General features: G+C 33.4%; 1 protein-coding gene across 1 annotated transcript in view; it reads left to right on the top strand.

The window, feature by feature from the left end:
- LOC118187088 (axonemal dynein light intermediate polypeptide 1-like) overlaps nucleotides 1–12,669 on the top strand; it is a 95,688-nt gene extending 83,019 nt beyond the window's left edge. The window contains exon 6 of the mRNA XM_085817900.1: nucleotides 12,403–12,669. Within this exon, the coding sequence (XP_085674026.1) occupies nucleotides 12,403–12,624 (222 nt within the window). The 3' untranslated portion in view covers nucleotides 12,625–12,669. The remainder of the gene's footprint in view (nucleotides 1–12,402) is intronic.
- The last annotated feature ends 12,856 nt before the right edge of the window (nucleotides 12,670–25,525 follow it).

Here is a 25,525-nt window from a genome sequence, read left to right as displayed (position 1 = left end):
TCTGGCCTCCAAATTCCCCTAATAAAAACCTTTACTTTCCCCTAGAATTGACAATGCCAGAGTATGTAAATTTTAGTAGAAGTAAGTTGAGTTTAAATAGAAGAGAAACGAGATTGTAAGTGTGCTTCTTAAATCGCGAGCGTGAAGGTTGCTAGGTAGAAAATTTAAGAACCGCGCGTTTCGGCCTGTGTGCCTATTTCGGCAGTTCGTTGAAACTTTCAACTTCTTAATCAGTAAGTTTGCTGAATCTCAGCTATATCTTAGAACGCGGTTAGGTTAGTTACGATTATAGAGCCTCGTAGATAGTGACTTCGTTAGTTATTCATCCTGTCATTTATTTTTAGTTCTACTTTTCTATTTTGTTTAACCGCCGGGTCGGCGTAGTTTGTGAGCGTCAAGTGAACGCAACTGTGATTTCTAAAGGGAAATAAAAAGGGATTTAAACCCTTCTTACGAGTTTGTATAATTTACAGTTCATAGCAGTCACTACTACTGTTGCGGACAAGTTGGGGCCACACAACATCACACCTTAACCGAATAAAATCGAATTACCTTAAATTTCTTTTCTAATGTAATTAACGAAAACTTGTGAAAATATATCATTCATATTAAACGATTCTGAGAAAACTGTTCTGTGAAAAGTATAGCATTTAACTCCGTTCAGAATGAAATGTTGTTTAAAATATGTTGTTTCCATACAGTTAGAACTCTGAAGTATTGTAAAAAAAGAAAATATATACATTTATATGTATATTTACGACGTAATTACAAAATATTTACATCCGATCGCGACAAAGCCCATTGAACTTAATGGTACATGACCCAATGTTTTGGTCACCACGTAGGGATCGCCAGTGCTTCAGAGCAGGGTACGGGAGAAACCTGTTTAGGGCCACTCCATCTTACTTCCTACCTCCATGCAGAAACATTACTTTCTCTCAGATAATTCCTCAGTTATAATATAATACACATTGTAAGCAAAGGTAATTAATAATAGTAGAAATAAATTACTAATTTGTATATGTGTATTAAATAATTAAAGCCACGAAGTTCTTTTAATAATATAGCAATGTTTTTAATAATCCTAAATTTTTGCTAGTCGCTATTATAAATGCAGAATTTTCTTTTAATAACTTAAAGCTAATCAAAAACTACCTTTATTCAACAATATATGTCAAACTATTAAATACACTTTTTATATTAAATAATATCAAAAAAGATATTGACAAACAATATAATTTTTCTAATATTAATAATGAAGTGGCAATAAAAATTTCACATATTTGAATAGTGTTTAATTGCTTACTTTACTTTCTTTACTTTCTTTTTTACTTCCTTATACACTGCTGAAAAAAAAGAAAGGACAGTTCGATAGCTCCCGTTCTACTGGTCCGATTGGACGAAATTGAACTTGCGTTTTTCATGTCTCGAAAGCGCTACTTAGGATATGCATTAGATTTATGCATAGCATTCTTCTAAGATAGGTATTCTGACACAAAATCGGACTTTTTCTCAAATGGCAAGCCAATTTTTTTCCATATTTCGATTCTACTACTGAAAGTATGCGAAACTGCCAAGTTTTGAAAAATTCGAACAGGTAGTTTTAAAAAAAATTAGTTCTCAAAATTTTAGCTCCTCAATGTTAATTGAATTTGATATATATTTATTAATATCTCTTTTTTCCTTAGCCTTACTTGATTCCTTCCTCTATAATTCGAAAATTTAGGCTTAATCCAAACATAATTCACACATGTTTTATGAGTTATTTAAAAAAATTTTATTATTAAAAATTGAAACTGAAATTGAAAGGAAAGCTTTAAACGAGTAGAGGAGCCTGTAAAAGCGAGGGTCCAGACCCCTGAAATTTCGGAAAAACCCTCAAGAAGATACCTAAATATGGTCGTGGTAAAGAATTCACAATTACCGATTATACAAGTCTTGGTTGGCGATGTACCAGTAGATGCCCTCATTGATAAAGGGACAGAAGGTAATTTTATGAGTGATTCATTTTTCAAGAAGAATTTTCAAGAAGAATTTTAATAGGTTATGATTATTTAAAAATAAAAACACAGAAAATATAGCGGCGCAAGGAAAAACCAGTCAATGTATCGGGAAATTATCATTAAAAATACAGGTAAAAGATGAAAGCCTCAAAGTATTAATTTTTGTGGTAAAAAATTTGCAGAGTCCAGTCATCTTAGGCATGGAGGTTTTAAAGGCCGCAAAGGCCAAATTGAATTTTCAGGAGAATTCGATCATGCTGGAAATGGATGGGAGGGTGGTGGAGCCAGTGAAACAACCGCAGGTGGACCTTAGCCATTTGAATGACCATGAAAGCCAATTCATCCAGCAAGTGGTGAGTACTTTTTCGAACTTGTTTTCAGAACGGCCTGGTATTTGTCAAATTGTAACGCATGATATACATTTAACTGCCGATAAACCCTGTAGGACTAAACCCTACCGGTATGATAAACAGAAAGAGCAAATTATCGAAGAACACATTCAGGAAATGCTGAACAACCAGATAATAACGCCCATAAATAGTGAGTACGCGAGTCCAGTCGTACTATGTAGGAAAAAGAATGATTTTCCTCCTTCGGATAAAAGGGCTTGGAGGTTTGTGATCGATTACAGAAAGCTTAATAGTGTTACTAAGTTCCCAGTTTACCCTTTACCGGTTATAGAGGAAATTATTAGAAAGATTAAGTCTACGAGATACATGACTACGTTGGACGTCTGGCTACTATCAAATAGCTATGAAACCCGAAGACATACATAAAACCGCGTTTATAACAAAATCGGGCGCTTATGCATTTTTACCCATGCCCTTTGGGTTGTGTGGGTCCCCATCAGCATTCCAGAGAGCTATGGACATTGTTTTAAGCCTGTCCTGGGAAAATCGACCTTAATCTATCTAGATGATATAATTATAACGAGTAGTACGTTGGAACAACATATTAAAGATTTGGAAGAGGTTTTTAAATTATTAAAAGAGGCCGGTCTTACAATTAACGCATCAAAATGCAAGTTCGCGACTAAAGAACTTAAATATCTGAGTTATAAAATTTCGCAAAAGGGTATAGAAACTCAGTATTAAAAAATAAAAGCCATCAAGAATTTCACACCTCCCAACACCGCCAAGAAATTTTCTTCTTTCCTGGGGTTATGTTCTTATTATCGGTCGTTCATAAAAGATTTCGCGAACATTGTTGAACCGTTGTTAGCAATTAAGAGAAGAAAAGTAAGTTTACGTGGACAGCAGAATCAAATACAGCATTTGAAAGGTTAAAAGAAGCACTGGTCAATGCCCCTGTTTTGAAATTCCCGGAAGGGGACGAAAACCTGGAAATTGCAGAAGATGCGTCGGACTATGCCGTAGGTGCGGTTCTCATGCAGAATGGGCATCCTTTGGCATTTTTTAGTAAAACTTTAAACTCTACGCAAAGGAATTATACAGCTACAAAGAGACAAACATTAGCCGTATTAATGGCTGTACACAAATTTCGAGTTTATTTCGGCAAAGCGCCAGTAACAGTCTTTTCGGATCATGCGGCTGTTGGTAGACTTTACTCGGGGAAAACTCTAACGCCCGGGTTAATAAGATGGGCTTTAAAACTTCAAGAATATGATCTAATAATTAAATATAAACCGGGTAAGGAAACAATGTTGCTGACGCACTATCTCGAATAAAACTGGACGATGAAGGCAATGAACTCAAATGCGCTGTGTTGACTTCAAAAATTTTAGATTCTAGAGAAACAATTATTGTTGAATTGAAAGCTGATCCTGAATTTGGAAGTATCTATGCGTGTTTGAAAGACCCCGAAAGCTTTGAACACACATATATCGATTCAATAAGAAATAGAGCAGAAAACTATGAAATAATAGATAATTTATTATTTTATACGAAAACAACAAACGAAAATCTCGAGTACAAACCAGTCATCCCAGCCTCGCTTCGATTAAGCATTTTGAAGGAATTACACGACGCGAAAACAGCGGGTCATTTAGGGGTCAGAAAGACTTTAAAAAGGGTACGCGAGGCGGTATATTTCCCGCAATTATACAAAATATTAACTGCGTATGTGACGTACCTTAGGACCGTGCAATCAATGTCATTTAATAAATGATATTAAATACAGCCCGGCCGGCTACTTAAATAGCATTTGCGCTACATTTCCGAATGAAATTTTAGGCATAGATCTTCTTGGTCCTTTCCCCCAGAGTGAGTTAAATAAAAATCGTTTTCTTTTAGTAATTGTAGATCATTTTTCAAAATGGACAGAAATTGTTCCACTTAAACGCGCGTCAGCCAAAACAGTCGCAGATGCATTCTTACACAGGTACATTTCAAAGGCTTATGGGCAGCAGCACGACCATAAAAACCAAGCAGATGTGCTTCCTTATAGATGATATTCATTGAAGCAATACTCCCGGATGTCTGTTGAAATTCGTCGCGGATGAGGGCCATCGGTTGGGTGCGGTTCTTCCGAATTTCTCTGGACAGCACTCGTCGGTCTCTGTCTCCCAGTTTCGTTGGTCTGCCGACTCGGGTCACATTCTGACAGTCACCGCTCACCTTCCACTTCTTAATCACATAGGCCACTGTCGATTTTGGGTACTTCAGATCGCTAGATATGTCCCTTAAGGATCGGCCATATTTGTGATACCCGATAATTATACCTTTCTCGAAATCAGAGAGCTCCAAACTGCGAGGCATCTTGCATGCGACTAAAGCCGATGCTGTTCCCTACACGATATATACCGGCGGAATCTGTGACGTACCTTAGGACCGCAGATATCGCCATTTGCATAGGTGTCCAAATACTTATTGGTAGTCAGTGTACAAGCATATTCACAAAGCCTACAGACCGTTTCTTCTACTGTTTGCTCCGATTGGTTAAAAGAGGAAACGCAGGGTTACAGAATCTTGTACTTGGCGACTTTTGCTTCATCTCCATTACTATTTGTATATCAGCCTCGTGTACCGAAAAGTGTGCGAAAGCTAACGACGAAACCGCAGCTCAACGGTAACGAGGATGAAAAAATTTGTCGGACTTCTAGATCGCCGGTTCTATTCCCGCTCGTGAACTTTTACGAACTCTGCCATGGACGGATTTGTTTTTATCCTTTGTCATTATTGGTCTTTTTGCCTTCAGGTGTGGTGTTAAAAATTTAACACTTTCATTTCCTTTATTTTTTGTTAATGCTAATTTTTCTTATTTTTATCTACTGGTTTGTACTCTTTGTAGTAGGTACCAGTAGCAAGATTATGATCCAAGATCCCGAAAAGCATTTCAATAGAAACAGCGCATTATGGAATAAAATATAATTTTAGTTATACTTACTCATAATTTAGGCTAAAAGAATAGGTATCCGACGCCCTTAAATGTTTATTCAATTGATTGATTGTAAATATTAATTATAAACACATTTTCTTGCAAAACAATTATCGTATTTTTAACAGTTTAAATTCAAATACAAATAAACTGTTAATAAGATCAGTAGGTTATTTAAAATATATTCCACAAAATTCCCCTTAGCTTTCATTCATAAAACAAAAAATTATGGAATAAAATAAAAGATGTTTCTCCTCGCTGTACTGAAAGCCTACAAAGTTTGTTTGGCGTTAATTACCACGCCTACAAAGCGATAACTTGCCATTCCAAATATGACCGACAAGCAGATGTTTCATCCAATGAGAGCAGACTGTAGAAGAAATGATCTGTAGGCTTTGCGAATATGCCTTCTACAAGTCATTCTATGGTCCCGAAAAGAAGGAAGGAAAATGGTCAGACTCCAGCATTCAAGAAGTGCAGAAAAGCAACGCCGCCGCGTAAAGAATCTTTGGTAAATAGGAAAAGACCAGATACAACTTTCCACAGTAAAAATTTTGCGTCGAGGAAACCACTTCCAGGGCCAGATAGTCAGGAGCAAACAAGGCCGCCGTTCACGAGAAAAAAAAGACAGAAGGAGGAACGAAAAGATTGGCACCAACAGAAGAAAATCAAGCAAGAATCCAGACTGGAGGCCGCCAAGACCAGCCGTCCAGGGGCCAAAGGGAAAAGACAGGAACCCGAAGACTAACACCCCAAGAGGCCGGCGTTCAGAGGGCGAAAAAGAAAAGTCACCATGGAGGAAACTCGAAAAACCCAAAAGCGGAGATTGACTTCTATGAATTCTATAACTTGGGATCAATTTTGCCAGAAGAGTATGCCGGAGTTCCAAGCATCGAAAACTCAAAGGTAAGTTAAAATCTATAAATTTTTCTTTTGTTCTGAAATGTTATGCGTAAATACGAAGTTCTATGTTTTGACGGAAGTCAATTTGTCTCGGTTGAGACTTAGTTTTGTTTTATTTTATTTAGCTAAGGCAAAAGTATTATTTTCTTTAAGTGTAAAATCTAAGAGCAAGCAGTTCCTGATGGTCGAAAGACTAATTCTGTTATGTTAAACCCAAAATTTGGCCGAAAGTAAAATAACTTCGTATTCTTGTATTAATGAAAAATTTAGTTTCAGTGCCTCCAGCTTGGCGAAGAAAGCGTGAAGTAAAATTTTATTTTTATCTTATTCATTTTATAATTATTTTATGATTATGGTAAATTGTAAAAATCATATGTATTAGAATTTTGTAAATATAGGTAAATACTTGAAAGTTATGTAAAAGTAGAATTTAGTCTAGAAGCATAAAATTTTAGATGCTAAAAGTAAATGCTCAAAAGAAACGAATTCAAATCTAAGTATTAAACAGTAGATAAAATCATGCTTTAGAGCGAAAGTCTGCATGTCTAAAGATGCATGAGGGGGAATTTAGAATGAATGTATTTTGTAGGGTTCTCCACCTACACTTGAATTTTAAGAATATTAAACATAGCTCATCGAGTTTCAGTATATCGGATTAAGGTGTGTCAGATTTGGTTGTTGGAATTCTAACAAATTATTGTGGTTAGGGGAAGTATTGTAATACAAAAACACGAAGATTCCCGTTTGACACCACACATGGTGGAGAACCACGGTAAAGTTAAATTCATGTTTGAATATTTGAATGATTGTGAATTAAACAGTTAAATAAGGAAAAGAAAAGGATCGAAAACGAAAATGTATCCAGTGTTAAGAAAGTGTAAATCATAATGTATTTCGAATATACTGATACTTATTCCTTCCAGATGCTAGAAGGAAGAGAAAAGATTGACTGCTGAACACCAGAAAGGATCCTGTAAGAAGATATGGTAATTTATTCATCTCCAGAAATGATTGTAATTTTTGAGGAAACAGTTTGTTTTATGTAAACGGAGCTCTTGAGTTTTAGATCAGAATATGGAAACTTTTTCAACAGGTCGTTTCTAGGACTTGTTTCCAAGTTTACCAAATTCTGGAAGCGGCAAATGTAGGGTTTATATTTATTTTAACTAACATTTATTTTAAGCTATCTTTCCTGTCAAGCCTTTACTTTCCCCTAGAATTGACTATGCCAGAGTATGTAAATTTTAGTAGAACGCGCAGAGTATTCAAATTTTAGCAGAAGTAAGATGAGTTTAAATAGAAGAGAAACGAGATTGTAAATGTGCTTCTTGAATCGCGAGCGTGAAGGTTGCTAGGTAGAAAATTTAAGAACCGCGCGTTTCGGCCTGTGTGCCTATTTCGGCAGTTCGTTGAATCTTTCAACTTCTTAATCAGTAAGTTTGCTGAATCTCAGCTATATCTTAGAACGCGGTTAGGTTAGTTACGATTATAGAGCCTCGTAGATAGTGACTTCGTTAGTTATTCATCCTGTCATTTATTTTTAGTTGTACTTTTCTATTTTGTTTAACCGCCGGGTCGGCGTAGTTTGTGAGCGTCAAGTGAATGCAACTGTGATTTCTAAAGGGAAATAAAAAGGGATTTAAACCCTTCTTACGAGTTTGTATAATTTACAGTTCATAGCAGTCACTACTACTGTTGCGGACAAGTTGGGGCCACACAACATCACACCTTAACCAAATAAAATCGGATTACCTTAAATTTCTTTTCTAATGTAATTAACGAAAACTTGTGAAAATATTTCATTCAAATTAAACGATTCTGAGAAAACTGTTCTGTGAAAAGTATACCATTTAATTCCGTTCAGAATGAAATGTTGTTTAAAAATATGTTGTTTTCATATAGTTAGGAAGTATTGTAGAAAAAGAAAATATATACATACAAAATATTTACATCCGATCGCGTCAAAGCCCATTGAACTTAATGGTACATGACCCAATGTTTTGGTCACCACGTAGGGATCGCCAGTGCTTCAGAGCAGGGTACGGGAGAAACCTGTTTAGGGCCACTCCATCTTACTTCCTACCTCCATGCAGAAACATTACTTTCTCTCAGATAATTCCTCAGTTATAATATAATACACATTGTAAGCAAAGGTAATTAATAATAGTAGAAATAAATTACTAATTTGTATATGTGTATTAAATAATTAAAGCCACGAAGTTCTTTTAATAATATAGCAATGTTTTTAATAATCCTAAATTTTTGCTAGTCGCTATTATAAATGCAGAATTTTCTTTTAATAACTTAAAGCTAATCAAAAACTACCTTTATTCAACAATATATATCAAACTATTAAATACACTTTTTATATTAAATAATATCAAAAAAGATATTGACAAACAATATAATTTTTCTAATATTAATAATGAAGTGGCAATAAAAATTTCACATATTTGAATAGTGTTTAATTGCTTACTTTACTTTCTTTTTTACTTCCTTATACACTGCTGAAAAAAAAGAAAGGACAGTTCGATAGCTCCCGTTCTACTGGTCCGATTGGACGAAATTGAACTTGCGTTTTTCATGTCTCGAAAGCGCTACTTAGGATATGCATTAGATTTATGCATAGCATTCTTCTAACATAAGTATTCTGACACAAAATCGGACTTTTTCTCAAATGGCAACCCAATTTTTTTCCATATTTCGATTCTACTACTGAAAGTATGCGAAACTGCCAAGTTTTGTAAAATTCGAACAGGTAGTTTTAAAAAAAATTAGTTCTCAAAATTTTAGCTCCTCAATGTTAATTGAATTTGATATATATTTATTAATATCTCTTTTTTCCTTAGCCTTACTTGATTCCTTCCTCTATAATTCGAAAATTTAGGCTTAATCCAAACATAATTAACACATATTTTATAAGTTATTTTAAAAATTTGTATTATTAAATATTTTTCATAAATTTTTCGAAAATATTTTTGTATTATGACGTTTAAAATTTTTAATAGCCTCTTAAAGCAGATATATTTCTAGGCAAACCTGCAAAAAATTAGAGTTTTTTTATTGAAATTTTTCTAAGATATACATGAAATTACATATTGGTGCGATTTGAAATTTGGCATCTTTTTTTTTTGAGCTATAATAACGTTAAATGTGGCTTACGCACTTTGTTAAAATTATTTGAAAAGTATGAAGGATGACTTTTTTCCTCGCTCGTCTGCAAATCAAAAAATCTGATGTATACACCATATGACTTCCTTGTACGGAATATTAAATTATACGCCTTTTTTGTTGCATATCGTTTAAACTTTTTGGATTGAATTAAATCTACTTCGCCGACAGCGCATAAACCACAATAGAATAAATGCATTCTTTAAAATTCACTCGATTTGTTTACCATAGCGACACTCAGGCGCTAGGTCCACTTAACGGTATTATATTTCGTTCATATTATAACTCAGAATGCACAAAATTGATATCATTTAAAGAATCATCTAATCGTTGCCACATCTCCTATTCAAATACTATAATAAAGCTAGACCGATGTATAAAAGAAATTAAGCAAACAAAACAAAAAAGAACAGTTTTTCACAGACGATTGAGTATTTCTCATTCAATCAATTCAGTTCTCACTTCGCGACAAGGCAAAAATACATAAAAACTCAAAATATCTTTATTAAAAATTAAAGTAAATCTTAAACACTTATTTCCTCGAAAAAATTCCAGAAAGGATTAAGCACGATTTAATTCGCAATAATAAACGAAGGCGTTATTTTTGTTGTTGCAAAGCTACGTTTCTCTAGATTGGCAACAAATCCACTACTCTGCTGTTTCAAATGTAAACAAGCAATGGCCGCCATCAAAAAAATTATTAGGCTTAGCGGCACTTAAACAACTTTAAAATTGTTGATAATTCTAAAAATATTGCATACAGATTTACTAAAGGCATAAAAACTTAACCGGAAGATAAGAACAACACAATTCAATCATTGTTAAAGCAAAAAATGTACAATTTACAAACATATAAGAGTAATAAAACTGAGATCACCGAGCCGGGTAACAGAGTGGATATATATATAAATATAATTATATACGTTTAGTGCGGCCGATTGCAACCAAAATACGAGGTGTACATGTTATAGTAGTCCTATATACAAAATTTCAACGTTCTGAGGCTACTCGTTTTTAAGTTATGCGAGATACGTACGTACGTATATACGTACATACGTTCGTACAGACGCCACGAAAATTTCTCTTCAGAATTCATTTTAAAGCATTTTTATGATTTTTTCAATGAAAAGAGTCTTTTATTCTGTCCTTACGTACAGATATCACGCAAAAATATCGTTAAATTATATTCGAAAGCGGTCAAAATGGATATTTTCGTTGAAATATGCTGCCTGAAACTTTTCGCGATTACAATACTTCATTTCTACTTCGTACAAGGAAGTAAAAAGGAAAGGAAAATTAGGTTGCTATAAATTAAGAAGTTCTCCAAGTAAATTATTCTTGGCGCAGACTAAAAAAAGTGCGCCAAGGTAAATGCTTGAATTTCTCCGTAAATTTCGCACCAAATTTTAATATTTAGGCATCATTTGAGTTGTAGAATGGAAAAAAACGTTGGCATGTCATGTCAGAAAAGTTCGATTTTGTGTCAAAGTACCTATGTTAGAATAATGCTATATATAAATCTAGTATATATCCTAGGTCGCGCTTTCGAGACATGTAAAACTCTATTTGAATTTCGTCAATCAGCTCTGCAGAACGGGGAATATAGAACTGCGCCTTTTTTTTTTTTTTTTCCTTAGTATTCCTCAGTAAATATTGTTAAGCAAAATTATGAATTGATTGCTTATTTAACTAAAGAAAAGAGTATGAGGTAAAGAGTATTAACTAAGGTAAAGAGTATGAGAGGAGAGAGGTCTTTGTGGGCGACTTTCTATGGGAAATTGGTTTGTATTTCTGAAACATGTAAGGAGAACCACAAAGATACTTAAACACTCAAATTGTTCGCCAGAATTTGGTATCTACTGTAACTCTAAATGCCATTATATTAAAATTGCAATTATCCCTGCATTAACTGCGGTTTAAACTATAAAGCAACTACAATGAATTCCCAACTTCGTTCAGTCAACAACAGGTACCTTAAATAAAAAAAAAAAATAAAAATAAAAAATAAAGATGAAATGCTTTGCCAAAATGACAACATTCTGAGAAACTTCTGTGAGCGAGAGATCGCGTGGCAGTTCTTATATTTCACGGACAGCAACACTTGTTGGAGGCTGTTTTTAGATTACTGCTTTTCATCTCATCTGTCAATTTCCGAATCATAATTTAGTTTACAAAATTTGTTTTATTGAAAACAATAATTTATATCATAAGTAAAAATGATTCCCAATCCTCAAGATGTAATAAAGCACTATTAATTTAATTCAAAATTGCATTGCTTAAATTTAAATGTAATTACATTTTAATTCTAGTAATCTACATACAATATAATTATAACTGTTGTTATAATTGTATTGTAGTTGTAGTACAAGCGTAATTATAAATCGTGCAATTACAATTATATTCTAACTAAATTAATTGCAATTATAACTGTATTGCAAATGGATTCATTGCGATAACAATTAGTATGTAATTTTATGTCTTATAATGCCACTACGTTATAGGTGAATTAATTGTAATTTAAATTTAAACGTATTTATATGACGCAATTACAATGTAATTAATGATTTATGATTCAAATTATATTGTAACACATATTTAAACTTAAATTATATTGTAATTGCAACTAAATCGCAATTACATGGTAATTATAAGTGTAACAATTTCATTTACAATGTTTTAATTGCAATTAAACTGTAATTATTTACATTGTAATTGAATTATTTATACTTGCAATTACTGTAATTTACTAAGTAATCAATTAACATTGTAATAGAACTACATCTAACTCTACTAAAAGTACATTAAGCACATTATAAATAAAATTAGCAAACTCATATACACATCAAGTTTCAGATTTATCCATTAGTTGGAATTTAAAACTATTAATAGTGATTAAACTGAAAATATATTTCCTAATTGTATGCAATACTTATATACATTTTGTTTCTGTTCAAATTAAACGTGTTTAAGCTATGGAATTCTTGTCTAGATGTACCCAGAAGACTTATACCCTTGGTATTCACGGACCATCACCCCTTTGTACCACAAGGACTATTACACAAGGAAAGCTATGTTGTCTATCAATGCAACAAGAGCCAGAGTCAGAAGTCTGCTCAACTATCCCTCATACCGTCTGCCTGCTCTGAGATTATCGCCGGAGACTCGGTACAACCTGTACAAAAAGAGACATAGGAATTTATCTCTAGACTGAAATTCCAGAAGAAATAAATATTCAAGATTTTTTGATTGGGATGTAGATGTGGTCAAATCGGATCTCTTTTACTCAAAATTTAAGTTCTCCCAATCTTAATGAGTGGATTTCAGGAAACGAAAAATCAGTTGTTTTAGAATTCTTTAATTGGAATTCAAAATTTCAAGAAAAAAATAAAAGTATCGTAAGACCAGTAATCTTAGCCAGCTAAAAATTAGTTAAGTGTATTTAACTTGAGAGATATGCTAATGCATTTAAAAAACAATCTATTGTAACTTTTATAATTCATATAAAGTAAACATTTTCGCATTATTTTTTTTTTACCCTAACTAATGTCCAAATGCTTGATCTAAATCCTGTAAGGTAACTAAAGGAAGCACATACACACTACATTCTTCGTTAAAGACTCTTCCTTAACTTACATTTAATACGAAATGTTGTCGAAAATGAAATTTCAAACAAGTAGGGTATTTCAGATGGAATTAGAGCTAGAATTTCTTCAGAAATCTGTTTTAATGATCAGTTCATCTAGTAAAATTAGATATAATTTTGAGAAGACATATCTACTTTAAATGCATGTCTAACATGAGATAACTTCATCTATTGTTTTTAGTGTTTCATCTGCGAGTTAATGTGTGCTTTTAGCGTTGAATCAATAATTTTCATTGTTGAAGGAATTTGATACTCAAATTTTGAAATCTGATAAATCAGTAATAAATCTGATAAATCAGTAATATGCTATAAATAAAAAGTTGCTGATTTTGAACATTTTCATTTGGTACAAGATCGTGATGTGTAATATATCATTTAGGAAGTATTTATATGAATAATATTTTGCTAAAGATTGCAGAAAGGGCTTGAGAATAAAATATTGTAGGTAAATTGCTTTATATATATACCACTGACATAGCTTCTGCCAGATGCCTGAATTTTAAGAAATTGTGTCACCATCCTTATAATTTTAATATACATAATTACTATAATAACTGACAACTTTAACATATATAAGTAAATCTTGATATACCATTTTGTAGTTTTGTTATAATCCATCAATGAAAACAGATATCGATCGATGTCTATGATGTCCTTCATGTCCTTAAGATGATTTATTTTACAGTTCAGAATCTTTGCACAGACTAGTTCTTCTCATTACAGAATGAAAATTCACTTCTGAAGAAACAGATGAAACGTTGTTTAAAACAGAATGGAAATAATTGGTTTTCTTAATCAGTGCTACCTTACAGCAGCATTTTGACTCAGTCAGGTTTCAGTTAAGCGAAATTTTTATTGTACTTTAAGCCCAAATGTTCACTTATTTCATGAATATGTATAGTCATGGGTTTAAAAAAAGTTATCGTATAAGAAAGAGAAAATGAAATATAAATATTATCAATTAATTTTTACCTAGACTTCTAAATTTCTAAACATTATTAGTTGTAGAGCTCATTAAGAGACTCAGTTGAATAAGTTTAGCCATTGCTAGAAGTTTTAAAATCACATGACTGATTTTTAGTTTAGATTGAACACACAACTTATCAGGACTTGTATTCCTCTTTACTTGCTTTGGAAACATGAACTATCCTGACTCGGAACAGGGAGCTTACTCAAGCTATGTTCAATAAATTGTGAAGTAGACAATACACACAGGAAGGGTATACGAAACCCTTTATTTTTCTATCTTTACAGAGATTTCAGGACTTCGGAATACAGAGACCAACCACTTGTGGTCTGAACGTAAGAATATAAAAATATTAACTAAAACTCTAACTAAACTAACTTTGGATTAATATACAAGTGCCTACTTTACGATTGGCCGTTATTTAACAAAAAATCCGTATGTAGTACAGAGAGCTGCTAAAACTACGATACGTTTGAATTTATCAAGAGGACTAACCCTCTGCCTTGAAGTCAACCAGCAACCGAGTAAAACTGCTGTGGCAAGCGGCCTGCTTCTAATAACTCCTTGCTCTCTCTTGCTTGTCAAAAAGCCACAACTTAAGTGCTTGGCGTTAGCAAGACAAATTTGCATAAATAAGTTAAAGCTTTTAATTCTGGCCGGAAGTAGAAAATAAGAAGTGACAGTAAAGATTTAAAATAAAATAAAAGTTAGTAAAACTTAGGATCCTTACATACTTCCCGCCAGAGTTAATTAGTTTAAAACTGAGGTCTAAAACGACCTTGTTGAAAACTTTTAGCTCTAGAATCTAACGCGAGGCCAATCTTTTACAAACATTTCTCACTAGAAACTAGAAATTAAAAAAAGTCGTTTTTACATTATCAACTCCATGGACAAGATTTTTCATCTGTACTGCATCTATAAACAGGAGTTTCTTAGTTGAAATCTGGTTCCTTCCAGAGATCTGGAAGGAAAAATAGTTTAATGAAATGTTACACAATCAAATGGCAAGTAACATGAATATTTATATTTCTCTTTTAACATTCTTATTTCATTCATGACGTTATTTAATTATCTCCCCGTGCTCTCTGACATGTGTTGTAAAGGAAAACACCAAACACGAGCGTGTCTATGTACAAGTGTTCAACACTACCGCCCTCAATCAAAACACTAACGTGTTAAAATTCAACATAACAAGACCTCAGAAAACACCTTATATTCATCTCTAAACCCTGAGGTACTATTCTGAAAAGTGGCTAACTCTGAAGTGTAGCGTCAGAGAGCCTAACTACATTCATTCAACCTTTAACACATATTTATAATAATTTGCTCTTTTTGCAGTCACACCAATAAGTTAAAATTTTTTGCATTACTCTAATATTTTCACTTTTAACATGTCACAGTATTTCTTAACTTTTAAGATAACAGTTCACATTGTATATAAGAACATATTAACATGCCGTTAATTTTACGCATTTTAAAACATACATTAGTAGTACATTGTTAACTTCTATTCTTTTCCAAGCAAGTGCCAATTCTTCTACATTGAAATACTACATTTCAAAAGTCTTTCACACTAAAACTTCTTTCTTGCCAGAATCTTTTAAATAAAATTTTATACAATAATTTTTACAATTTTCTTAAGGTACCTTTCTCAAAGATTATCAATGCTTTTACAATATTCAAGTATTTACACATTCCTATTATACATTAATTTTAGTTTTACTCGCGAGTAATTGAAAAACATAATACCAAAATAGGTAACAACTCATTTCTCGCCTTTTTGGCGATAAAGGTAGGCCTTACATGAGGTAAAACTTCTTGAATTCTGCCACTTCCAGTAAGAATGAAAAATTAACTTAAGGTTTCAAAGTAATATAAAGTTTTACTTATCTTTGTGATATTCAGACATCCTTTTTTCTGCCCAGTCCTGGAAAGTAGCGAAGACTACAGTCTGGTTGATCTTCCGTCTTGTGTGGGTTCGCCCTTCGGTTCCTTCCTCCATGAGCTTTCTTCTTCTTCCAGTTCGGTCACCCTTGAAGACCTTCTTTTTAGCATCTGCCTGTGGCCTCGGCCGTTTGATAGCAGCTGGTCTTGGAGGAACCGGGACAACTCTCTCTCGTTCTTGCCTGGATCTCGTTGCTGGCAGTTCAAATTTTTCTTGCTTCTTTGCATCTGCAGCTGGTCTTCCTTCATCAATTCGTCGACATTTGCTGCGTAGACTCCTATCCCATGGGTAAATCTTCCGTTTTGAAGCCGTGTTATAGTTGCTGTCATTTCTCCTGGCTCTCTTTGCATTAGTCGTACTTTTCCCTTCTTCATTCTGGGGGTGGTCGTGCCCTCTCTTTTCTGGTCGGTGGAACGGCTTCTTTGTCTTGTTACCTTCAGTTTTCCAAAGGAGGAACTTTCTTTTCAATTGCTCCTGTCTACTAATGGCTTGCCCTTGTGATTGTCGTTGTTCCACCTCTGGAGCTTGTGCCTGCCGTGCCGGATCCTGCAAAAGATCTTGAAATATTGGCATTTTATTACGATTATAAAATGGTTTTATCTGGCCAACGTTTGCGGTGCAGGTTTTACCATTCCTGGCTTTTAACACCACACCACTACAGCCTGAGTTACTTTTTCTATGACATATGGTCCTTCAAATCGTGGATAAAATTTGGCAGTTTTATCTTCTGTTGCTGAAGAAAGTGCTTAATTTTTAACACCTCATACCCTAATTTATAAGTCACTCCCCGTCGTTTCATATCGTAATAGAGCTTCTGTTTTCTTTGTGCTACTTCAGTGTTCATTTTTGCTTCTTTAATTAATTTTTCTATATCGCCCATTATAAATTCTGGGGCTCTTTGTTGAACATAAAATAATTTATCTAACGGCGTTATAATCTTTCTGCCTAAAAATAACTCAGCAGGAGTTTTGCGCGTCGTATCATGTTTTGCGGTCCTAAGGGCGAAAGCTAATTCATTGACATAGTTATCCCAGCTTTTATGAAAATTTTTAACATAACTACGGATAATTTTCACTATATTTCTATTTACCCGTTCCGCTATATTTGTTTGCGGCCGATACGGGACCATTTTTAAATGACGTATGCCCAGTTTTTGGCACGTCTTCAAATATATTACTTACAAATTGAGGACCATTATCCGATATAACTTTTAGGGGCGACCCGTATTTTAAAATATATTTATTTAAAATAGAATCAGTAACTAATTTCGCGGAGGCTCGTTTTAAGGGAACAATTTCGGTCCACTTTCTAAAATGATCAACCATAACAAGGAGATACCGACATTTATTTAACTGACTTTTTGGGAAAGGCCCCAATAAATCGATGCCAATTATTTCATTTGGAAATTCGGATTTAATGCTATTTAGAACCCCTTCCGGGAGGAAATTAATATAGTTAACTGCTTGACATGTTGGGCAGGACTGGACATACGCCCTTGTTAACTTTTGCAGCTCAGGAAAATAAACTGCTTCGCGTACGCGTTGGATAGTTTTTCGAATACCAGCATGAGAAGCTAAAGGGGAGTCGTTTAACTCCTGTAGGATATTTAATCTAAGACTAGCTGGGATAACAGGTCGAAATTCGTTGTTGAAATTCGTAGTTTTTGTATAAAATAATAGACCATCTATTAGTTCGTATTGGGCCGCCCTATTTCTTATCGCTACAATATCTTGGTGGCTAAAATTTTCAGGATCCTTTAAATAATCATAAATATTTTTAAATTCAGGATCCTAACCCAGTTCGGTTATTACAGTTTCTCGGGAATGTATCGTACATGCTGTGAGCATTGCCACCTTTACAGTATTACCTTCTTCATCTATTTTGATTCTGGATAGGGCATCTGCTACGATATTTTCCTTTCCGGGAGTGTGCTTGATTACCAGATTATAATCTTGTAACTTGAGTGCCCATCTTATTAACCTTGGGGATACGTTTTTCCCTGAGTACAATCTAGTTACCGCCGCATGATCAGAATACACTGTTATTGGCGCCCTTCCAAAATAGACTCGGAACTTTTGCACTGCTAACAGAACTGCAAGTGCCTCTCTCTCAGTCGCGGAATAATTTCTTTGTGTTTGATTTAAAGTTCTACTAAAAAATGCCACGGGCTGCTGATTTTGCGAAAGTACCGCTCCTACCGCATAATCCCAAGCATCCGCTGAAATTTCTAAATTCTCATCGTTTTCAGGAAATTTCAAAACAGGGGCTTGCGTTAATGCTTGCTTTAATTTTTCGAAAGCACTATTGGCTTCGGCTGTCCACGAGAATCTTGCCTTTTTCCTTTTTAATTTTAACAATGGTTCAGCAATAGCTGCAAAATCTTTTATAAAGGACCTATAATATGAACAAAGTCCTAGAAAAGAAGAGAGCTTCTTCGAAGTATTTGGCGGCGGATACTTTTGCACAGCGATTATTTTTGATTCGTCCGTCTCGATTCCTTTCTGAGATATTTTGTAACCTAAATATTTTAATTCAGGGGCTGCAAATTTGCACTTTTCGACATTAACTTTTAGACAGGCCTCATTTAATAATGAAAACACCTGTCTTAAATCCTGTACATGTTGGTCCAGATTATCACTAGTAATAATGATATCGTCTAAATAGATAAATGTGGTCTTTCCTAGAACAGGCCTTAGCACCATGTCCATACATCGCTGAAATGTTGCCGGTGCCCCTGAAAGGCCAAACGGCATACGCAAGAGTGCGTAAGTGCCAGACTTGGTTATAAAAGCAGTCTTAGGCACATCTTCCGGTTTAATCCCTATTTGAAAATAACCAGTCGTTAAGTCTAACGTAGTCATATATTTTGTAAAAGTTATGTTTCTTAAAATTTCTTCAATAATAGATAACGGATATACCGGATATTTAGTCATGGAGTTTAATTTACGATAGTCAATTGAAAAACGCCACCTTTTCGGATGTGTTACCGGATAGTCATTTTTTTTCTTACATAACACAACCGGGCTAGCATAACTACTTGAGATGGGCGTTATGATCTTTTTATGTAACATATCTAGAATGTGCCACTCTATAATTTTTTCTTTATTCTTATCATACCGATATGGTTTTTGGCGACTTGGCAGTGAATCTCCGGTGTCGATACTATGGTTAGTAACTTGAGTAAATCCGGGAATATCACTAAATAACGAAGCAAATTCACTTACCACTTGTCGAATTTTTTGTTGCTCTCCCTTAGGCAGGTGGTCGAGGTTTAATGTGGGTGGTTCTCCTTTTTCTTCCCGAACTGGTTGCATGGTCAGCTTAAGGGACGCTTTGTTGAAATCCAGCGTTGCTTTTGCCTCTGAAAGAAAATCTATCTCTAAAATGACATGTGCTTTTAAATTTTTAACGATAAAAAACATGATCGTTTTTTGCTCGTCCTTGATACGTATATAAAATGGTATTTTACCTATGCATTTGCATCTTTCTCCCTGCGCAGCTAACACTGTCGTATTATCCGAATTATATATGCGGTATCTACGGAAATACTTCTTAAAAAAATCTTCTGCCACACAGGAACACTGCGCGCCTGGATCCAGGAGTGCGATGGCTGGGATGTTGTTCACCAAAACTTCAATCTTTGGAAGAGTCAAATTTTTCACAATAACTGTATTTAACTTGAAGGAAGAGGGGTTTTCTTGGCCTTCGGATTTCCGCTGTACGATGTACCCAAATCCTTCCAGGGCGGCAGCTGGCATTTCTGGATTCTGAGCCGCTTCTGCAGGCACCACAGGTTCTTCTTGAAACTCGGCCACGGTTATTCTTCTTCGTCGGGCGCCACTATCAGGACTTGTATTCCTCTTTACTTGCTTTGGAAACATGAACTGTCCTGACTCGGAACAGGGAGCTTACTCAAGCTGTGTTCAATAAATTGTGAAATAGACAATACACACAGGAAGGGTATACGAAACCCTTTATTTTTCTATCGTTACAGAGATTTCAGGACTTCGGAAAACAGAGACCAACCACTGGTGGTCTGAACGTAAGAATATAAAAATATTAACTAAAACTCTAACTAAACTAACTTTGGATTAATATACAAGTGCCTACTTTAAGATTGGCCGTTATTTAACAAAAAATCCGTATGTAGTACAGAGAACTGCTAAAACTACGATACTTTACTACTTTAAGATTGGCCGTTATTTAACAAAAAATCCGTATGTAGTACAGAGAACTGCTAAAAATACGATACTTTTGAATTTATCAAGAGGACTAAACCTCTGCCTTGAAGGCAACCAGCAACCGAGTAAAACTACTATGGCAAGCGGCCTGCTTCTAATAACTCCTTCCTCTCTCTTGCTTGGCAAAAAACCACAACTTAAGTACTTGGCGTTAGCAAGACAAATTTGCATAAATAAGTTAAAGCTTTTAATTCTGGCCGGAAGTAGAAAATAAGAAGTGATAGTAAAGATTTAAAATAAAATAAACGTTAGTAAAACTTAGGATCCTTACAAACTGATTACATGGTAGAAGGATAGATATTGAAGCAAGAAAAATTATTATCACTTCAGCTTTAAATTTTATCTGCCAATCACTAATATACATATACTTATCTCAGATTGCAACGCTTCATTTTAATTGAATAAATTGCTATGATGTATGCCGCTGTTTATCGATGTTCTCTATTCTTTATGTCAGTCACATCTTAATAGGAATAGGATCAAGGTCCAACAACAGAACTAATAGTTTTAACACAAGAATCATTTGAAGATAAAAAATGTTTGAAATAAACATAATTCCCTTAAAAAAGCTTTGTTTTTCAGAATTTTATGTTCATCCGCGTGCAATTTTTATTTTTAAAACTCGAAGTTCAATCTATTATTATGCCAGCCTCATGTATTCATATCTTCCGAAATTTTACCCTTACATTTTCAGTTTACTTTATTACTTCCTAATATTAAAATTTTTTCTCAGGAAAGGAAATTAAGAAAAGAGTACAAAAGGGAAAAAAATTTCTTTCAATCTTAGTCGTGATTAACTTATTTCTTGCAAAGTAAATTTTCATCTGTCGTTGAAAATTTAGATATTTATAAGTTTGTCAAAATTTACATTAAAAACCTTTACAATTTTTGTATTTTCAACTGATATCACTATAGTTACAGAATTTTACAGTAGTTACTATTAGATCTAATAACATACTTTTCAGTCATTAGAGTTAGCTCATCACTATGTAACATACCTGACTGGAGCATTGTTACATTAAAGGAATAACTTCAAAGTGTGCTGTTCCAAAGTCGAGTAATGTCATTTATTCACGAAAGAATTTATGCTTTAAAATTTACGTCACTTTTGCTTTGTGTCTTATAATTTAATACAAATTTTTTTCTGAATTTCTAGAAATGATTAGGTATTTTATTTTGAAGCAACAGAGTAATCAAATTATAACCAAACAAAGAGGCCGTCTGAATACTTCCAAAAGAGGAGATCTTCGTTTATTCTTTGGCAACACCGAACCAGCGATCAAATAGCCGCCTGAAGTCTCGCAGCATCAGCATAGCTCCCATTAATCATTAATTAAACTTTTTACATTTAATTTTCATTTTCTGCAATTTAAGCAGTTTTTTGCTATTTTTAATAAAATTTATGTCTGTTATACATTTGAGCAAAGTATAAATAAATGGATAAATTTGAATATATATTTTTATTAAACTTTCAGTCATAAAGTTACTTTGCAATTGCCCTAATTTAATTAACTTCGAAGCCGGTGGCCGAGAAGGAAATTTTGCTACCTAAAATGTGGGAAGAAGTGTAAAAATGTTGTGTAACCCTGATATAAAGGATACTTATTTTATCACCGATGGAAATCTAATTTCTATTATTGAAATTTAGTGTCTTTAAAAATACAGTTTCTGTAATAAAATAAGATATAAGAATCTATTTTCATGAAATAAATGCATAATAACGTTATTAAATTATTCGTTAATTTCATTTAACGAAGATTTACTATCTACTACAAAAACAAATTTGCTAGAATTAATAAAATGCTCTGTTCCGACAACATATGGATATTTTCAGTAATTTTATTATTTTCATTAATTTTTATTTTTGCCACTTAGATACAGCAGAACTTTATAATGCTATCCCCTTTCAATATGAAGTCAATATGAAGTGTAAGCCGACACTCCCTTCATTGATATTTAATGAGAAATATTCTGCTAATTAGTATTTTAAAAATTAAACAGCCAGCTTGGAAGATTTAAAAATTAGTCTGACTCCCAAACTAATCTGTGTTTTATAAAGACTACAGTTAAGCAGAATACTTCAGTTCTGTTCCATTGTTTGGTATAATTAACAATTTCGAAATGAATTATATAAATGGAGTTCCAGCTATTGTCTCATTTGAACAGGTCTTGTTAATAAAAAAACAAAATATTTGAAGACCGAATCGATGATTTTAAACTATGGCAAAAAATATTCAAATGAAAAGTATGTAATGTATGTTCTTAAATACTGGAAGTAAATATTTAACCTTTTTCTTCTTTAAGAAAACAGTGTTGGATGAGTACTTGCGCAATTAATCGCAAGCAGTGCGATAGAAATTTTAGTCAACAATAATGATAAATCATTCTCTCTTTCCCATCCAAAAATAAGATATAAGAAGTGCGTAATCGAGACAGAGAAATCGAAGATTGGAATCGTATACAGGACATCAAACTTTACTTTACTATATTTCTTAAATATGACTTCGTTAACACAGGAACACAGAATTATACCATTGGTAAGCATAGGTAACAAATACCAGACAGAAACTGCTGTGAGCTGTGGGTTCGTTCGTTAATAACTTCGCAAAATAAGGGAAAGACAGAAACTGCTGTGAGCTGTGGGTTCGTTCGTTAATAACTTCGCAAAATAAGGGAAAGGGAAAAAACTGACAATTTGTTGCAAAAATAAATTGCATGCGACAAAATGAAGAACTATATTTAGAACAAATAGATAAGGAAAATTCTCCTTAACACACGAGAAATATCTTAGATTATCGATATCAGTCACAAAGTAAACCTTTAAACGCAATTTACGATCCGCTTAGCTGACTCTTTGAACTTCATTTTGAAGTAACTCAGAAACCTACTGAACTAGATATTGGAATCCCATTTATATAGCGTTGCAATCCTGCCGGAAGTATCGAGGGAAATTGAAGCTATATGCGTTTTCCATAAACTCCAAAAAATCTTTAAGTTGTATAAAAATTGCCAAATGTATCCAATTTAGCTACAAAAATTGCTGTGAAGGCCAGTCAAGAGAATTTCTAAATGAACTAACTATTTTCAGAAACCTTATTCAATTCTTAATCATAAGATCTATAATTTTATACAAAAAACAAATACCTTCAATTAAAACACGTGGCTACATATTCAATTACACAAAAGTACATTCTCAATTATTGTATAAAACGCAAGAATTAAACAAATAAATAGATAAAAAATTGCTTTAAATAACGAAATTACACAATAATACAATCAAATGAACTCAGAATATTTACAGAAATTTACAATAAAGTAAACACTGTCATTAAATTTTGTTTATCAGTCACAGAAAGGACTAAATTTAAAAGAATGTGCTTTGTTTGACATAGCATAACACAGTTTGTGAAACGTATATTCATCTATTAATAATTTAATAAAAATTAATTATATATGTAAGTGTTTCGGCCAGCCTTTGTAGCATATCATATTTTTTTTCTGTGCTCATTAATCGCGTACAGTGGGATTGTATTCAGCATGAATTGTAAGGGAATGAACAATCATGAAGGTAAACTATGCGATTTTGTGTCATTAGAACATCCGAATACGTGCATTAGCGATGGAATTTTAAAATCGCTGCTAAAAAAAAAAAAAAAAAAAAAAAAAGAAGACAACACCTTCAGCTTTCAAATTTATTTCTTCTTACGAAATTACAGTTCTGTCAGGTCATCTTTGTAATAGAGATTTAAAGTTGGAATAAAGTCTTCTTTTTGAAGTCTGAGGCTATTCAGTTGATAGTCCTTGTCTGGAATACCATTCATTTCCAAATTCTGAGCCATGTCTAGTTCTTGTCCATGGTATTTCCAGGTGTAACTTTTAGCATGGCTATTGAATTTCAAGTACCTCTGCAAAATATCTTCTATAGTTTCTTCGCTGCACACCTGATGTAAAAGTGAATGACAAAAGTAATGAAAAAAATATAAATAATAAAATTCACGATTTTAAACATGCGGCAGAAAGTATTACTATTACTGGGAAATCTTAGAAATTTTTTCCTGTTAATTTTAATAAAACTTGGAATATACACTAATTTATATAAGAAGGATTTAATTATAGCATTCATAATTGCATTTTATTTCTGATATGCTTAGTTAAAACTTATTTTGTGCCATTACTTTTCATTATATGAAAGAAACATTTATTGTGTTGTTATCTAATCAAGCATATTCTGTCAAACTTTAAATTAAATGATCAAATTCCAGTAATCTTGCACTATTTACAGGCAATTAGAGCTTTTCAAAATTCAGAATATAATACATTTTAAAACATGAAAAATTATGACAGAAAACATCAGATCAATTATATTAACTGGAATATAATTTTATGCATATTAGTTTGCCTTCTTTTTTTGCAAGATGACATTAAAATAAAATTACGGTATCTGAATAAAACTGGAAATGTGAACTTGTTCCTACTTTTTCAAGAATTTCACTTTAGTATACAGTAGGTGTAATAATTATTATACTGCAGTTTTGCAATTAATGAAAAGTTTAATATTCAGTAATATCCGATGAAGGATGCATACGTAGCTTAACTGGCGTACTCTTTTATACAGGTAAAGGGGAGATTTGGATTTCTTTCTCCAAGGAGATACGCAATTGCCTTATTACGCGCACTTCTCATTTTTAACATAAATTGACTTCCTGCTCCTTCAGGAAAAGCGAAAATGTTCTACTGCTGAAACATCTACAGTCCCATTTATTATCCAATAGCGTGGTCATTACTTCGGTGAAATGCAGCCTCTGTCTTCGTCATTTTTTCTATATACAGTCACATTCTGGTAGCTTGTTATTGACAAGGGCTTGGTTTTCTTTCTGCAGTTAAAACTCTGGAATTTTAGCATCATCAAAAGTGTCTCCTCTTCTTACGTAAACTGTAACGTTTGAGTTGTTAAGAATCAATTCTAAACACTACTATAAGAAACTTTCGAAGAAATTATCATAAACTCTATAAGACAAAAGAACAATTCCTGGAAACCATACTGGAGCATGATAAACATAGCAAAGTATGAACACTATGTAACAGATGATGCAATGTATGCAAATGTATGTATGCAAATGAGTGTTAAACAGCGATACACAAAATTTTATTAATTATAATTACCCTGAATTAAATTCTTTTATGGATTTTGATATAAAATGCTATTCAAATGAAATAGGACGTAATGTAGGCTAGAACATTCTTTTACCTAACGTAGATCACACTTATAATTCATCTTATCATATACACACAAATGTTTAGAGCAGATGCGCCCTG

Source organism: Stegodyphus dumicola, chromosome 6 (genome assembly GCF_044657685.1).
Source record: "Stegodyphus dumicola isolate Sdum_Otavi_A_Nest chromosome 6, ASM4465768v1".
Lineage (NCBI taxonomy): Eukaryota > Metazoa > Arthropoda > Arachnida > Araneae > Eresidae > Stegodyphus > Stegodyphus dumicola.
The sequence above is the reverse complement of the archived record's forward strand: the minus strand, read 5'-3'. Positions and strand labels throughout refer to the sequence as shown.